This window comes from Phocoena sinus, chromosome 3 (genome assembly GCF_008692025.1).
Source record: "Phocoena sinus isolate mPhoSin1 chromosome 3, mPhoSin1.pri, whole genome shotgun sequence".
NCBI classification, from domain to species: domain Eukaryota; kingdom Metazoa; phylum Chordata; class Mammalia; order Artiodactyla; family Phocoenidae; genus Phocoena; species Phocoena sinus.
This window is the reverse complement of record NC_045765.1, coordinates 109,119,459-109,137,639: the sequence shown is the minus strand read 5'-3', so window position 1 is coordinate 109,137,639 and position 18,181 is coordinate 109,119,459. Positions and strand designations below refer to the sequence as shown.

The window sequence follows — 18,181 nt, the reverse complement described above, 5'->3', positions numbered from 1 at the left end:
AGAGAAAGATAGCAGTGCTCTAGATACTAATGATGGTGGTGAAATTTCTGGTGTAAACAAAATCTCAGATTATGAGTGTGTGGATAATAATATCCTAGGTGCACTCTCTCCAACTCAAGAATTAGTGTGTGAGTAATTTATTTGTGAGGGCAAAATGAAATGTAGTATTCTTATCCAGTTTGTTATTCCAAAGGAAACACACAGCATGCAATACTTAGTGACAAGAAAGAGGACCATCCTGTTTTGCTATAAGGACGTCTGGGAGTATTCTTTTATGATATTTGTGTGCTAAAATTTACTTGATGCTGTTTGCTGGTGGATAGGTGCTGAAGGCAGGAGATTGAAAGAAAATCGATGATATAAAATAAAAATACTCATTTGATTGATAATTCTAATTGTATTTATAAACGTAAGTGCAAAAATGTTTTGCAGTTATGGAACAAAGAAGATGGCTTGTCTTCTCTTTTACAAAATTAGGAGCTTTAAAAGATTTCAAAAAATTCTTCAAACATTGCATTTTTGTTGCAAGTGGTAAAAGAATCAGAAATAATGATAAGCTAAAACCTATTAGAAATGTATTGAAATCTAGAATTAGTATTTATAAATGAATATGGTCCAGGTGCATGCATGACAGCTTATGAACAGTTATTTACATTCACAGTGTGTTGCCCATTCCAGGTATATATGCCTTCAAAACCAGGAAAATATAGAATAAAAATTTGAGATTTGCTGTATTTGAATTTTTACTAAAATTTGTCATGATTTTTTTCACTATTCTTTTATTTGCAGTTCTACAAATTACTTGTAAAATGACTTACAAATATTTAAAAAAGAAATGAAAGAGTCCATTGGACCCATATGGTAAATGGTGAAATCTGCCTTTTATATGTATTGAGGAATATTAAGGGGGAAAAAAAGTAGTTGTGGAATGATATCTTACAGTATGATTCTTTTTTTTTTTTTAAGAAGAAATCACAAAGCAATACAATGAGTGTATATAAATTTAAATGCAGAGAAGAAGGTTGGAAAGAGTAGACTCCAAACTGCTCTCAGTGGTAACCTCTGGGGAGGAGACTGAGAGAAGGACAGTGCTCACAAGAGCTTGGATAGATAAAGCTATAGATAAAAAGAGAAAGATAAAACCTTAAAAAACAAAACCAGCAAAGCAAACAAACATTTTTTTATATCAAAAAAAGTGAAAGATACTAAAGACCATATAAAGATGTTTTAATTAAACAGAATATGAAAATTTTAGGTCCTTCTGTTCCCAAGTCCAACACACAATTTTTATTAATGTAATAATTAAATCTAGAAATAATTTTGCCTGATTTTCTTTATTTTGCTTATTACTAAAAATGATTTAAGTAGTAATAATCTGAACTGTAAATTTTATTAATGAAAATATTTTAGAGAATAGTAGAAAAATAAAAAGGATCTTATAAAGGTAGTTACGGAGCCATCATAAGACTCTGCTAAACTTTGTGCTTCAGAGCACTATAATTATAATAATTGTCTTTCCAATTCTGATTCTACAGTTGAAATTTAACTTTTATACTCAAAGACTTATTCTGAACATATGTTCTTAAAGTCCATGTTTAAGGTTTTGTTGTGTGTCTGACAGACTGGCCACAAAAATTTTCATGCTCTTAGAGATTTTTTTAAAGCCTGTTTCGTTGCCTTGTAAATTGAAACATGCTTCTTTTCGCAGACCAACTCTACAAGAAGAAAGGAAAATCATAATAAAAAATGGCCGGCACCCTGTGATTGACGTGCTGCTGGGAGAACAGGACCAGTATGTTCCCAATAGTACAAATTTGTTGGTAAGTACGACATCATGGCCAAAAATAAGTGAAAGATGGTAACACTAATCTCAAACTTTTAAATACCAAATAATGTTTTAAAAATTTACACAAGTTTTACCTTAGGCTTTAAATCAACTAATCCTTGGCTGTAGTTTTATATTCACCACCAACTATGGAATCAGTGCTATTTCCAATGAAAGACTATCTATAGAGGGAACAATTTAGCAACTAGAGGATTAGCCTTAATTAGTTATCCTTGGTAATCCAGGGAAAATATTTTATATGTATAAATGCTCGCAGATGCTAATGGGGTAGAATCATACCATGGTTTTGCAGATTCCTGTTGGTGTATAGTATAGGCTTTGTCTTGTGCTCTACTGTTTTCAAACATTCTGTTAAAGAATCACAGATGCTTCAGCTGATTTCAATAAGAATTTTTGTTATATGGGCTAGAGTTCTCTTATACTACATTAATGATTTAAAATACCTATTCATTTAACACATACTTACTGAGTTCCTATTTAGCCCCAGGTAGTGAAGCAGAGTATTAGGACAGAGAGTGGGAAGCAAGACAGAAATATCCCTGCCCTTAGAGAGCTGGTGGTCTAGCAGAGAAGATAGTTTATTACAATACAGCTTGGTCAGGCTAGGGTATGGAAGACCAGGTGTCATGGAGCACGTAGCAGGTTGACCTAACCCGATGTAGGGGGAGCATTTGCGAAGTTTCCCAGGGATGAAATATTGACTGAAGAGAGTGAGTCACTGCAGGCCAGGGAAATGGAGAGGAGTATTCCAGGTCAGAAACCAGCATGGTAGAGTCTGGGAGTGAGACAGGGTGGGTTCAGGGAACTGAAAGATGTTGAGGAAGGTTGGGACATAGAGTGTAAAGAAAAAAGTGTCAGAAATAAGGAAGAGGCCAATTTGTTTAAAGCCATGTTAAGGAATTTAGATTTTTTTTTTCCCTAAAGGATTGAGAATACTAGCAAGAGAATGATTAAAGCTGGGGAAAAAAGTGAACTCTGTGTGTGTGTGTGTGTGTGTGTGTGTGTTAGTGTGTTACATAGAATTACATTGTCAAAGATAAACAGAGCTGTATACTACCACACACTAATTAAAGTGGCAAGGGTGGTTTTATTCAGTAATATTATTGCATAGGGAAAAGAGTCCAGCTTGAACTGAATTCAACTTCAGTTTGTACAGAGGTGACTGGGTGTCTTAAAGGGAGAATGAGGGAGTAGGGAGGAGTGGTGGGCGTGGGCAGGTTCAAGGAAGTGGGAACAGAAAAATTGAGAAAGGGGTTTGGTTAGTGTGAGACCCTTCTGGGTTTATTAACTGGCAACTGTTGCTAATACCCTCCCACAGGGACTGAGAAGGACAGTGAGAGTTATCTCCATGAATGTTTGCATTTCAATGAATGGTTGCATTTCAATGTTTGCATTTCACACAGCTCTAGGTGGTAGAAGATTTACCTCTTAGAGGGGCAGAGAAAGGATTTATAATTGCAAGCTCTCTGAAGTAACTGCTCTAAGAGAAGGTTCGGGGTCTATCTGCCTATCACCACGTTTTGGCTGGAACAAGTATAAATTCTCTCTTGGCAGTGTTGTGCTTTTGTAGGCAGGCACTTTAAGGGGGACTGGGGTCATCCCAAGAATGCAGCCTTGAGCAGTTAGAAGCTCTGCTGGCTTTTGTTCTGGTCTCTTAGTGGGGAGGGTGAATGAAGTCATTTGTGCTGAGAGGGTTGCAGTTGTTATAGGCCAAGGTTGTGGCCTAGTCAAGAAGAGGGCTCAGAAGAGCCTGACTAGAGTTTAGTCAAGGAGGGAGTCTTTGTCAACACAGAGGAAAATTATCTGGTGATGAGATGAAAGAATTAATATGTAGGGAATAGTTAAGTGAGAGAGATTGTATCAGAGAATGAGATGCGTGACTTCAAGATTTCAGAGGTAGTGTTCTGGGTGAGGGCAAGATCCTAGGTATGGCCATGGAAGGTGAGTAGCGGAAGTGGAGAAGGTCTTCGGAGACGAGGAGATCAGGGAACAGCATTTGAGAAAAAGGCAACCATATGCACATTGAAATCATCTAAAACAAAAGGATTTGTAGTGGAAGGTGAAGGTGGTCCAGGTGTCAGAGATTGTGAGGGATGGAGACTGGTGACCTGGAGGTAGATGTAGATGCCTGTGGTGAAGACAAGTAGAGATGGTAAAGCCCTGAGGAAGCAGATATGGGAGAACGTTTGAACCCTGAGATACATGTGACAGGATGTGGCAAAAAACTCATCCTTAAAATGAGAGGACTGCAGGGGAATAACAGCCAGCTCTCAGTCTAAGTCAACATATGAAGGAAATGTTAAGCAAGGAAGTTAGAAACATAGAAGTATTGGGGAATTTTTCAGAGGATAGTGAGAAAATTGAAATGTAGGGGAGCAGTTGGAAATTAGGTCAGAGAAAGGAAGCCCAGGAGAGCAAGGGAGTTGGGAATATCACAGAGTGTTCCATCTTGGGCTGTGAGCAAGGGTGACAGAGATGTGAGCCTGGTGAATTTGGTTGACCACAAGGGTGGTGAGTGAAAGGAAATGCTTTGAATTACATCAAGTTTAACGATACATTCTGATATTGCCGACTAAAAAAATGCATGCACAGTGTGAGAGTTGTGAGTTGAGTTTTATGTGGGACAAAATGAGGGCTTTAGCCTGGGAGACAGCATTTCAGATAGCTGTGAGAAACTGCTCCAAAGAGGTGGGGGGGAAAGGTCAGTGTTACATATGACTTCAGTGAAGGGGGTGCGTGCAGTCAAGTGCACGTTTTGGCGGAGGCTTGCTGCTAGTCACGAGGAGCAGATGTCACTATTAATGATTTTAGTGCTTTTCTAGATATGAGGAGATGCAAGAATTGGGCTCAGAATGTCCTCCTGAAAACATCTAACTATGTGAAGGCCTGTTCTGCCAGTTTTTCCCAGAGCACAGAGTGCCTTATTCCTGATCTCCACCCTGAGATCCTTCCAGGGTGTGTTGAAGGTCAGTGGTTTGTGACTTAGTCCTTGTAGAGGCAGATGGCGAGTGGCAATTTTTCGTTGGCAGTATCATCCAAAGACTTGTAGGAGTACATAACCAGATCCCCAGTGTCTGTAAACATGTTTATTCTCATTAGGGAATTTGTAAGTTACTTAATTTATCAAACCAAGTTAATAAGTACCTGGAAGTACTTATTACAGGAAGTCTCTGTGAACATAAGAATTTCTTTTTCAGTTTCCATAATACCAGTAGGGTGTAACTTTTCTTGAGAAAGTAATAGAGTTGTACCATATAGTACCTTGGTTTACTTATAAATCACTTGAAGCATCATTTCCTATCCCCCAAAACACCAATCAAGTATGTTATTCTTGACATTGAATTTGTTTTTTCCTTTTTTATTCTTTTTTCCCCTATCTTTTAAGTAATGTATTACACTATTTAAAAAAGCAAGATTTGAGAAACTAAATTAGCCTAATCACAGGAATGTTTCAAAGAAACGTTGAACTCTTACTTTTAAAATTTTACAAAATAAGTGGAGTGATTTATTCCAGCAAGCACCTCAGAATATTCCAGAATATTCATTTATTTTACATATGCTTTTTCTAACTTGAGTAGGAGTTGATACAGAACTGTTGCTATGGTGAAGTGCATTCTTTTTTGCAGGGTATAAATTTCTATATAGGGATACTGTTGAAAAAGAACTTACTATGTAAAACTCAATTTTAAATATTTTATAGGTGTTAATTATAAAATACACTCTGAAAATAATTTCCTGAAAGTCAAGTGGCATCGTTGCTTTTGATAGTCATGTAATTTTAAGAAATGGTCTTTTGCACATGTAATTATACTTTTCTGGATTCTGTATTATATGAACTCATTGTAATGCTTCTAAACAAGCCAACTTACTGCCCGCTTTTCCTCAACCGGTTTTAAGAATACTCATTTTTTTTCACATCTCACAATCTTGCATTGATTTATGAATTTTTTACTAGCATTGTTTTATGAATATTTTATTCTTACAGATTTTGACACAGTTACTTTGTGTCAATATTATGCTTGATTTCAGGCTTACAAAGAAGAGACACAATACCTCTCTAATTTGGTGGGAGATAGATCCAATTAAATTAACACTGATGGAGTACTTATAAAGGCTATGAGGGAACTAACGGATTATCCAGTAGAAAAATTGGCAACAGATTTCAACAGGCATTTCACAGTAGAGGATATCCGAATGGTCAATAAACAAACTAACATTTTTTTTTTAACCTGCTACATTGGGTTTTCTGGCAGGAAGGTAACAAAGAATCAAATAGAAAGGAACTGTGACTTTGAGGTGCTTGTGGGACATTTGGTGGAGATCCCAATGTGAAGGTGGATATAAAAGCCAGGTGAGAGGGCTGAGCTGGATTTAGGGATTTAAGAATCATCACGATGCATGTACAGGGAGTTTAGATTCTGGGTCTGTCACTCAGAGAGATTGTATAAAAATGTAAAGAAGGCTGAAGAAAAAGCCCTCTCAGGCATGACATAGAAGAGTCATTTCACTGAAAGTGGGTTTAGCTGAAGAGAATTTTTCAAGTATCTTTTAAATATATCCCTACCTAATTTTTAGCATTCAGTTATTGTTTCATCTGAACATCAAAAAAAATAGAAATACAAAAAATTAAAAAAAACAAGGTGCTATTGTATATTCCTTTTTATCCTTTAAGACCTGGCTCTGCCTCCTCTTCTAGGAAACCTTGTTTGGCTTCTGCAAGCATAATTGAAAGGAATACGCTTTTAAACCCTCCCTTTTTGGTTCCCATCCCTGACTCATTACATAATCTGAGTATTTGTAGACTTAGCAGCCACTGAATCTGCCCACCTCCAGTTTATTCTCCACTCTGCAGCCACAGGGCTTTTCCTAACCTGTCATATCACTCCCTTATTTGAATTAATGCTTAAAATTCCAGTCGTATAGTTCCCAACGTACTGCGCCACTAAGGGACTTGGCAGATGGTCTTCCCTCTGCCTAGAATGTCATCTTCCCCTCTTCCCCCACACCGTCCGCACCCACCTCCCACACACCCACCTCCCACCCCACATGCCCTCCAGCTCCTGCTTTTCTTTAAGTCTGGTCCTGGTGTCACATCCCGCACTAAAGCTTCCCTACCAAAGCTGGGATGGGTACCCCTGTCACATACCCACAACACTCTGTATTTCTCCCCAGTTTAGTCTTTATGCCACTAAATTGTAATTGCCTTTTTTTGGTTTGTGTTTCCCAGTGGATTATAAGCTTGAAGAGAACGGGGACTTTGCTTCTCTGCTTTAATTATAATCCTACTGTCAATCACGGCTCTCTGGCACCTAGCAGGCATCTAATCAGATTTGTTAAATAAGGATTAACTTGAAGTCTTGAGCAGTCTCCAAGTCTTACTCCAAATCTGTGCTTTTTTCTTCTTCACAAAATGTTATTTTTCAGGATGTTATATGGGAAGTTCACAACTTACGCAGTAATTATACTGTAGAACTAGAAAGGGACATTAGGGATCATTTAGTGTAACCACCTCTTCATGCTTGTGAGTAAACCAAGGCCCAGAAAGGGGAGTTGACTGCCAGGGGTTAAGTTGAATAGTCTTGAACTATTTCCCAAAACATGAAAGTATGCTAAGGCAAGCCAGTGCTTTCCAACCTTTTTCCCTTCGCAGCACACCAACAAAATGATGCTAGTGCTGGTACACTGGCATAAAAGGAGAAGGAAAAGGTTACTCGGAGAAAAAGGAGGTTGTCCTGGGAGCTCTGACTGCCCCAGTTCCACCTGCCACTTTGAGGGTCAGCATCTTGGAACACCTGTAACCTGTGAAGCAGACCAAGGCAGTTTGCCAAGACATACTGTTACCAACCAGGGTTCTTAGCCTCCTTAATCAATAGAAATTGATAAGAGGCCAAACAAGAAATTCAGGCAAGGCTTTACTGGGGCCCCTGCCTCAGCAAGGAGGAGCGAGAACAAGCAACAGGTTCTCTGGCTCACTCAGGGAGGCCAAGCTGGTTCCTTATATGGGGTGAGGGTAGGGGTGTGTCCAAGGGATGGGCTGGAGAGTGGCTTAGGGGGTTTGCCCACCCCTTTGGTGGTGCTGTATGCAGGGGGCATGCTCAGTACCCTGCTTTTGCTCCCGGCTCTTCAGAAGTGGCAGTTCGGTTTTTGGTCTCTTTGTATGTTGTTATCCAAAATTTACCCCAACTGCTCATTCATGCAGTTGTTTTTAGTCTCATATAGTTTCTTTGTATTTTGTTTCTCGAGGAGACGTTTGTCCAGGCGCAAGCACTGCAGCAAAGGGTCCCAGGTCCCAGCCTGTCTCAGTACTGCTTGGGAAATGCCACCATAACCCACAGCAGTCTCAGGATTGCTTACTTTTTAAACCAAATGACTTCGTAATGGATGGATTTTTTTTTATAGCAATCCAAGGTGGAGTTTTTAGTTCGTTCGTGGTTTTTGTTTTTGTTTTTTTAAATATAAATAATATAAATTTGCCTTTTTGGGAGGGAGAAAGGGAAAAGTGTGGTTGGTGGCTTCTAAATTTGTAAGAGGGAGGAAAATGAGTCAAATACGCACAGCAGGAAGATTCCCAGGAAGTGCTCGAACCTTGTGGATCTCTGTAACCCAAGGGAAATGCACAGCCCAAGTATTCTAGAGTGGGGCATGATGGACACTAGAATCCTGGTCACAGTTTCTTACCCTGAGATCAAGAAGGTGCCTTAGAACCTACTACCATGTGGGCACATAGTAGGAGCTCACATATTTGTTACAAGAATGATACTTGAAACTAGTCAAGTTGAGGTAGTGTGGGAGGAGAGCAAAGACCACAAACTTTCCATTTCCTCTCTTCTCCCAGAACAAATACTCCCAGAAATGCTTGTTTTGCCTATATAAATGTTAAAAGTAAGAGTGATTACAATAATGTGCATACCCTGTTGACTTTGTACCTAATGACAAAGCAGAGCAACAATAATGCATACCATAAAATATGTTTGAGTTGTAAGCTTAATTTAATTCTATGGCCAGATTATTCTCATGATTCTGCTATAAATGTGTTTTCTTTTTAATTGAAGTATAGTTGACTTACAGTATTATATTAATTTCAGGTGTACAATATATTGATTCAATATTTTTATAGATTATTCTCCGTTTAAAGTTGTTACAAAATAATAGCTATATTTCCCTGTGCTATACAATATAGCCTTGTAGTTTATTTATTTTACACATAGTAATTTGTATCTCTTAATTCCCTACACCTATCTTGCCATTCCCCTGTTCCCTCTCCCCACTGGTAACCACTAGTTTGTTCTCTATATCTGTGAGTCAATTTCTATTCTATTATATTCCTTCGTTTGCTTTACTTTTTAGATTCCACATGTAAGTGGTAACATAAAATATTTGTCTTTCTCTGTCTGACTTATTTTACTAAGTGTAATACTCTCTAGGTCCATCCACATTGTTACAAATGGCAGAATTTCATTCTTTTTTATGGCTTAGTGTTATTCCATTTTATATATATATATATATATATATATATATATATATATATATATACCACATCTTCTTTATCCATTCGTCTGTTGATGGACACTTAGGTCTCTTCCATATCTTGGCTATTGTAAATAATGCTGCTGTGAACATTGTGGTGCATGAATCTTTTCAAACTAGTGTTTTTTTGTTTTCTTCAGATGCATACCCAGCAGTGGAATTGCTGGATCATATGGTAGTTTTATTTTTAGTTTTTTGAGGAACCTCCATACTATTTTCCATAGTGGCTACACCAATTTACACTCCCACCAACAGTGTAAATGGGTTGCCTTTTTCAGCATCCTCACCAATATTTTTTATTTGTAGACTTTTTGATGATAGCCATTCTGACAGCTGTGAGGTGATATCTCATTGTGGTTTTGATTTGCATTTCTCTAATGATTAGTGATGTTGAGCATCTTTTCATGTGCCTGTTGGCCATCTGTATATCTTCTTTGGAAAACTGTCTATTCAGGTCTTCTGCCCAATTTTTAATGCGGTTGTTTGTGTTTTTGATGCTGAGTTGTTTATATATTTTGTATATTAATTCCTTATTGGTCATATCATTTGTAAATATTTTCTCCCATTCAGTAGGTTGTCTTTTTGTTTTGTTGATGGTTTTCTGTGCTGTGCAAAAGCTTTTAGGTTTAATTAGGTCCCATTTGTTTCTTTTGGCTTCTGTTTCTTTTGCTTTAGGAAACTGATCCCCCAAAATACTGCTATGATTTATGGAGTTTTATGGTTTCAGATCTTTAATCCATTTTGACTTTATTTTTATATATGTTGTCATAAAGTGTTACAATTTCATTCTTTTAAATGTAGTTGTTCGGTTTTCCCAGCACCACCTATTGAAGAGATTGTCTTTTCTCCATTGTATATTCTTGTCTCCTTTGTTGTAAATTAATTGATCATTAGTGTGTGGGTTTATTTCAGTGCTCTCCACTCTGTTCCATTGATCTTTGTGTCTGTTTTTGTGCCAGTACCATGCTGTGTTGATTACTGTAGCTTTGTAGTATTGTCTGAAGTCTGGGAGGGTGATACCTCCAGCTTTGTTCTCTTTTGTCAAGATTGCTTTGGCAACTAGGGGTCTTTTATGGTTCCATATAAATTTTAACATTATTTGTTCTAGTTCTGTGAAAAATGTCATGGGTATTTTGATAGGAATTGCATTAAATCTGCAGATTGCTTTGGGTATTATGGACATTTTAACAATATTTTTTCCAGTCCATGAACACAGGATATCTTTCCATTTCTTTGTATCACCTTCATTTTCCTTCATTAATGTTTTATAGATTTCAGAGTATAGCTAGGTCTTTCAGTTCCTTGGTTAGGTTTATTCCTAGGTATTTTTTTCTTTTTGATGCGATGTTAAATGGATTGTTTTCTTGCATTTCTCTTTCTGATAGTTCACTATTGGTGTATAGAAAAGCAACTGATTTTTTATATTAGTCTTGTATCTTGCAACTTTACTGAATTCATTTATTAGTTTTAATAGTTTTTTGGTGGAGACTTTAGGGTTTCCTATATATAGTATTATGTCATCTGCAAATTGTGACAGTTTTACTTATTTTCTTCCAATTTGGATGCCTTTTATTTGTTTTTCTTGTGTGATTGCTGTGGCTTGGTCTTCCAATATTATGTTAAATAGAAGTGGTGAGAGTTGGCATCCTTGTCTTGTTCCTGATTTTAGAGGGAAAGCTTTTAGCTTTTCACTGTTGAGTATAATGTTAGCTGTGGGTTTATCATATATGGCCTTTATTATGTTGAGGTATGTTCCCTATATACCTACTTTGTTTTTATCATGAATGGATTTTGTCAAATGCTTTTTCTGTGTCTATTGAGATGATCATGTGATTTTTATCCTTCCTTTTGTTAATGTGGTATATCACATGGATTTTGTGAATATTGAGTCATCCTTAATCCCCTGAAATAAATCCAACTTGATCGTGGTATATGACCCTTTTTATATATTGTTGGATTTGGTTTGCTAATATTTTATTGAGGATTTTGGCATCTATATTCATCTTAGATATTGGCCTATAATTTTCTTTTCTTTTTTTGTAGTGTCTTTGATTTTGGTATCAGGGTAATGGTGGCCTCATAGAATGAATTTGGGAGTGTCTGTCATCTTCAGTTTTTTTTGGAATAGTTTGAGAAAGATAGGTATTTGCTCTTCAGTGTATGTTTGGTAGAATTCCCCTTTGAAGCCATCTGGTCTGGACTTTTGTTCACTGAGAGGTTTTTTAAATTACAAATTCAATTTCACTACCAGTAATTATATGTTCAATTTCACTCCTAGTGATCATTTGTTCAGATTTCTTCTTGATTCAGTTTGGAAGGTTGTCTCTTTCTAGAAATTTGTCCATTTCTTCTAGGTTGTCCATTTTGTTGGCATATAACTGTTCATAGTATTCTCCTATGATTTTTTGTATCTCTGTGATAGCAATTATTATTTCTCTTCTTATTTATTTGGGCCTTCTCTCTTTTTTTTCCTTAATGAGGTTTATCAATTTTCTTTATCTTTTCCAAAAATCAGCTCTTGGTTTCATTGATCTTTTCTATTTTGGGGAGGGTGGTTGTCTCTATTTTATTCATTTCCTCTCTGATCTGTATTATTTCCTTCCTTCTTCTGACTTTGACCTTTGTTCTTCTTTTTCTAATTCCTTTAGATGGTAGGTTAGCTTGTTTATGTAACATTTTTCTTGTTTCTTGAGGTAGGTGTGTATTGCCATAAACATACCTCTTGTAGCTGCTCTTGCTACATCCTATAGATTTTGGAGTGTTGCATTTCCATTTTCATTTGTCTCAAGGTATTTTCTGATTACCTCTGATTCCTTCATTGATCCATTGGTGTCTTAGTAGCATGTTGTTTAGTCTCTGTGTGTTTGTGCTTCTCCCATTTTTCTTCCTATAATTGATTTTTAGTTTCATATGGTTGTGATTGAGAAATGCTTGATATAATTTCTACCCTCTTAAGTTTGTTGAGGCTTATTTTATGGCCTAGCATGAGGACATTCCATGTGCAGTTGAAAAGAATGTGTATTCTACTGCTTTTGCATAGAATGTCCTGTAGATATTAAGCCCAGCTGGTCTAATGTGTCATTGGAGACCACTGTTTCCTAATTGATTTTCTGTCTGAATGATCTGTGCATCGATGTAAGTGGGTGTTAAAGTTCCCTACTATTATTATATTATTGTCAATTTCTCCTTTTATGTCTGTTAGTATTTGCTTTATATACTTAGGTGCTCCTCTATTAGGTTTATATATATGTTAGTGAGTATTACAGCCTCTTCTTGTATTGATTCCTTTATCACTATATAATGCCCTTTTTTTTGTGTTTTGTTATAGACATTGTTTTAGAGTCTATTTTGTCTGATATAAATATTGCTACCTCCACTTTCTTGTTGTTTTATTAGCATGAAATACCTTCTTCCCACCCTGACTTTCAGTCTGTGTTTCTTTAGCTCTGAAGTAAGTCTCCTGTATATAGATGGGTCCTTTTAAAAAAAATCTCAGTAGCCACACTATGTCTTTTGACTGGAGCATTTAGTTCATTGACATTTAAAGTGATTATTGATAGGTATGTACTTATTGGCATTGCCATTTTGTTACTTGTTTTCCGGTTGTTTTTGTAGTTCTTCTCTGTTCTTTTATTATTATTTTAGTTGCTTCCCTTTTGGCTTGATGATTTTTCTTTAGTGGTATGCTTGTGTTCTTTTCTCTCTAGTTTTTGTTTATTTATTGTAGGTTTTTGATTTGTGGTTACCTTGGGATTTATTTATGTTGACCTATAACTATATCTACTTGTTTTAAATTGGTAGTCGTTTAAGTTCAAACACATTCTAAAAGATGTGTTTGAACAATTTTTACTCCCCCGTTAGAGGACAGTGGGAATGAAAAGTCCCACCCAACTGAGAAGGCATCTTGAGACCAAACGATGAGGGAGGCAGCCCCATATAATCAATGGGTCAGTTTATTATAGGGTAACTTACTCACAGGGTGCAATTGGGATTGAGGAGACAGTGATACGGAGGCATTCGTAGGTGCAGTCTGCACTGCCGAGGGGCCATTGGGACAACTTTATAATTGACCTAGGGTGTGGGGGATAGGTGCTTGGAAACAGAATGTGCATTCCTAAATTAAATTTATGAATGGGTAACTAGTCTTGTGGGCACTAGGAATACATCAGTGAAGGTTTTCATCATTGTTTGGGGACTAACAGAGCATAGAGGCCACCTGATCCTAATTATTATTAAACAATATCTGTTAACTCAAAGCCCTTAATGACAGAGAAGTGATTTACTCCATAGTACAGTCCTGGCTAGTGTCAGTGGAAGGACAGGAGGGACTCTAAGGGCCCAAGATGGCATCAGTTAGCCTAACAGCTATATATCCCCTCTCCCACATTTTGTGTTTTTGATGTCATATTTTACATTTTCATGTTTATCCCTTTATGGTTGTTCATTGTAGTTATAGTTCCTTCTACAATTTTTTGTCTTTTAATCTCATACTAACTTATTTAAGTGGTTGATCCTCAGCTTTTACCATATATTTGCCTTTACTAGTGGGATTTTCCTTCTCTATAGATACTTACTTCATGTTATAGTCTCTTCCACTTAGAGAAGACCTTTTAACAGTTCTTTTAGGGTAGCTTTAGTATTGATAAACTCTTAGTTTTTGCTTGTCTGAGAAGTTCTTTATCTCTCCTTCAGTTCTAAATGATAATCTTGCTAGGTAGGTTATCCTAGTTGGCAGGTTTTTCTTTTTCAGCACTTTAAAAATATCATACCACTCCCTACTGGCCTGCAAACTTTCTGCAGAAAAATCAGCTGATAACGTTATGGGAGTTCCTGACTTTAGAATTCTCTCTTTAACTTTTGCCATTTTAATTATGGTATATCTTAGGGTGGGTCTATTTGGATTCATCTTTTTTGGGAGTCTCTGTGCTTCCTATACCTGATTATCTGTTTCATTCTTCAGGTTCAGGAAGTTTTCAGCCATAATTTGATCAAATATATTTTTGACCCCTTTTTCTCTCTCTTCTCCTTCTGGGACCCCTATAATGCAAATGTTGGTTCGCTTGATGATGTCTTAGAAGTCCCTTAAACAGTTCTCATTTTTTAAATTTGTTTTTCTTTTTGTTCTTCTGATTGGGTGATTTCCATTATTCTATCTTCCAAATCACTTGTGCATTCTTCTGTATCACCTAGTCTGCTATTAATTCCTTCTAGTATGTTTTTCATTTCAGTTATTCTTAAGTTCTGACTGGTTCTTTTTTATACTTTCTTGGTTCTTGTTACAATTCACACTGTGTTCCTCTATTCTTTTCCCTAATTCAGTTAGCATGCTTATTACTAATGCTTTAAACTCTTTATCTGGCAAATTACTTATTTCTGTTTCCTTAGTTGTTTTCTCAGAGGTTTTCTCTTGTTCTTTTGATTGAAACAAATTCCTTTGTCTTATTATTTTACTTAACTTTCTCTGTCTGTGTGAAATTAGGTGAAACAGTTACCTGTTGTGGTCTTGAAGGGGTATTCCTTGTGTGGGAGCGACTTATATAATCTGAATGTGCCCAGTGCCTTTGGTGGGAGAGCTAGATCTCACGTGAGCATGAGTCACATCTTTCCCCAGGGTGTGCTAGAAGCCATCACCTTGGTAGGCAATGGGATTGGAGGTGGAAGGCCCAGGGCCAGAGCCAGGTGAGAGCTGGAGCTTCTCCTCTGCTCTGTGGCCAACACCACCCTATTGGGGGCAGGGGCAGGTCCCAAGGTGCAGGAGCAGAAGCCCTGAGAGTTGGGTCCAAGCTGGCTCCATTCCCTCAAAGTGTGTGCTCTTGTTCTCCCTGCTCCCGGCACCAGTACCCTCGCCCCAGAAGGGAGCGGTGCTGGAGCAAGAGGATCTGGGTGTTGCCTCAGCCACTGTCGGATCCTGAGACTGCTTCTGATGTGCTGCCTCTGTAAGTGCCAGTAACGGCTGCCCCTGCCCTGTTCAGATGCTGTTCCCAGTCTGAGCCGCCTTTTTGCTTTACAACTGAGCACTCCCCTCGGCTGCTGCAGCTCTCACCCTAGTGTGGAACTGCGCCGTAGAGCAGGCGGGGCCACTGTGGGCACTTGGCCTAGATCTGGGCACGGGCTGCGGTGGTCCTGGCCACAGTCAAAGCCCAGGACCACTTCTGATGCGCTGTTTCTGTCAGCACCAGTAATGGCTGCTCTTACCCCATTCAGATGCCATTCTGGGTCTGGGCTGGCAGTCCCTTGCAAGTGAGCATTCTCCTCAGCTGCAGCAGCACTCACCCTCGCATGGAGCTGTGTCACAAAGCAGGTGGGGCCTGAGCGGGTGCTTGGTTCAGACTAGGGCATGTGCTGGAGTGGTCGCAGGAAACCTTCCAGAGTCCAGTGTAGTTTCAATTTGCTTTCTGCACCTTGTTTCAAGAGTAAGGAAGTTTGTGTGCACTCTTCGTGAACGTTGTCTAGGTTTCTTTCAGCCTTCCTGTTGGTCCCACTGGCTTTCTAACCAGCTAAGGGGACTCTTCTTCCCTGTGTTGGACCCCAGGCCTGGGGCGCCCAATATGTGGCCTGAACCGCTCACTCCCCAGGGAGGATCCCCCTTCTCTTCTATGTCCTTTCCCAGGGTCATATGTCCTGACCTGATTGCTTCTCTTCCCTTCCTACCTGATTCTTTGTGGATCTTTCTTTTTGTTTATTTATTTTTGTTTAAAAAAATATTTTTTATTGAAATGTAGTTGATTTACAGTGTTTCAGGTATACAGCAAAGTGATTCAGTTATATATATATACATATATGTATATATATTCTTTTTTGGATAATTTTTTGTAATAGGTTATTAGAAGATACTGAAAATAGTTCCCTGTGCTATACAGTAGGTCCCTGTTTTTTATGTATTTTATATATAGTAATGTGTATCTGTTAATCCCAAATTCCCAATTTATCCCCACCACCCCTTCCCCTTTGGAACCATAAGTTTGTTTTCTGCGTCTGTGAGTCTATTTCTGTTTTGTAAATAAGTTCATTTGTATCCTTTTTTTTGATTCTCTCTGTGGATCTTTCTTACACCTTTGGTTGTACAAGAGTCTTTCTGCCAGTTTCCAGTTTATCCTCAGTGAGAACCACTATAAATGTGTTTTTCACATAGCATGATCATCATATATTGTTAATGATTGGAGGAAATATTAATGGCATTTGAATGTTATTTTCTATCACTTCTGTCTTCTCGTGCTCCTTTCTTCCTGGATAAACTGCTTTTTTTTTTTTTTTCTTTTTCTAAATCAACAGTTTTTTTGAAAACTCTTTTTTTAATTAATTTTTTTTTATTGGTGTATAGTGGATTAACTAATGTTGTGTTAGTTTCTGCTGTACAGCAAAGTGAGTCAGTTATACATACACATATATCCACTCTTCTAGATTCTATTTCCATACAGGTCCTTTCAGAGAATTGAATAGAGTTCCCTTGCTAGGTTCTTCTTCTTATTATTATTATTATTTATCTGTTCTATATATAGTAGTGTGTATATGTAGGTTCTTTTTTTTTTAACATCTTTATTGGAGTATAATTGCTTTACAATGGTGTGTTAGTTTCTGCTTTATAACAAAGTGAATCAGTTATACATATACATATGTTCCCGTATCTCTTCCCTCTTGTGTGTAGGTTCTTATTATTTATCTATTCTATATATAGTAGTGTGTATATGTCAATCCCAGTCTCCCAATTTATCGCCCCCCTTCCCCCCCGCCGGGAACCACAAGTTTATTTTCTACATCTGTGACTCAACTTCTGTTTTGAAAATAGGTTCATTTATACCATTTCTTTAGATTCCACATATAAGTGATATCATGATATTTGTTTCTCTCTTTCTGACTTACTTCACTCTGACAGTCTCTAGGTCCATCCACATCTCTACAAATGACCCAATTTCTTTCCTTTTTATGGCTGAGTAATATTCCATTGTATGTATATACCACATCTTCTTTATCCATTCCTCCGTTGATGGACATTTAGGTTGCTTCCATGTCCTGCCTATTGTAAATAGAGCTGCAGTGAACACTGGGGTGCATGCATCCTTTTCAGTTATGTTTTCCTCTAGATGTATGCCCAGGAATGGGATTGCTGGATCATATGGTAGCTCTATTTTTAGTTTTTTAAGGAACCTCCATACTGTTCTCCATAGTGGCTGTATCAATTTACATTCCCACCAACAGTGCAAGAGGGTTCCCTTTTCTCCACACCCTCTCCAGCATTTATTGTTTCTAGATTTTTTGATGATGGTCATTCTGACCAGTGTGAAGTGATACCTCATTGTATCACTGTACAGAAAATTAGGTGATACTCAAGTCTTGGAAATTAACATTGAACATTAACATTGAACAATTTTAGCTTTTTTTTTTTTTTTTTTTTCTGCTATGCATCTCCTGACTTCAGGGATATTCTGACTGATCATCGCTGTAGTTTACCCAGTGAGAAATCCAATGAGGTATGAGGTATACCTCATTGTAGTTTTGATTTGCATTTCTCTAATAATTAGTGATGTTGAGCATCTTTTCATGTGCCTCTTGGCCATCTGTATGTCTTCTTTGGAGAAATGTCTGTTTAGATCTTCCACCCACTTTTTGATTGGGTTGTGTTTTTTTTGATATTGAGCTGCATGAGCTCTTTGTATATTTTGGAGATAAATCCCTTGTCAGTCGCTTCATCTGCAAATATTTTCTCCCATTCTCTTTCGTTCACTCAGAGGTGGATCAAAAAAGATCTTGCTGCAATTTATGTCAGAGAGTGTTCTGCCTATGTTTTCCTCTAAGAGTTTTATAGTATCC

General features: G+C 37.6%; 1 protein-coding gene across 6 annotated transcripts in view; it reads left to right on the top strand.

The window, feature by feature from the left end:
• MSH3 (mutS homolog 3) overlaps positions 1-18,181 on the top strand; it is a 193,083-nt gene that overhangs the window by 129,411 nt on the left and 45,491 nt on the right. For all 6 annotated transcript variants that reach the window (XM_032628629.1, XM_032628625.1, XM_032628626.1 and 3 more), the window contains one exon: positions 1,709-1,820. In XM_032628629.1, coding sequence (XP_032484520.1) covers positions 1,709-1,820 — 112 coding nt within the window. The remainder of the gene's footprint in view (positions 1-1,708; positions 1,821-18,181) is intronic.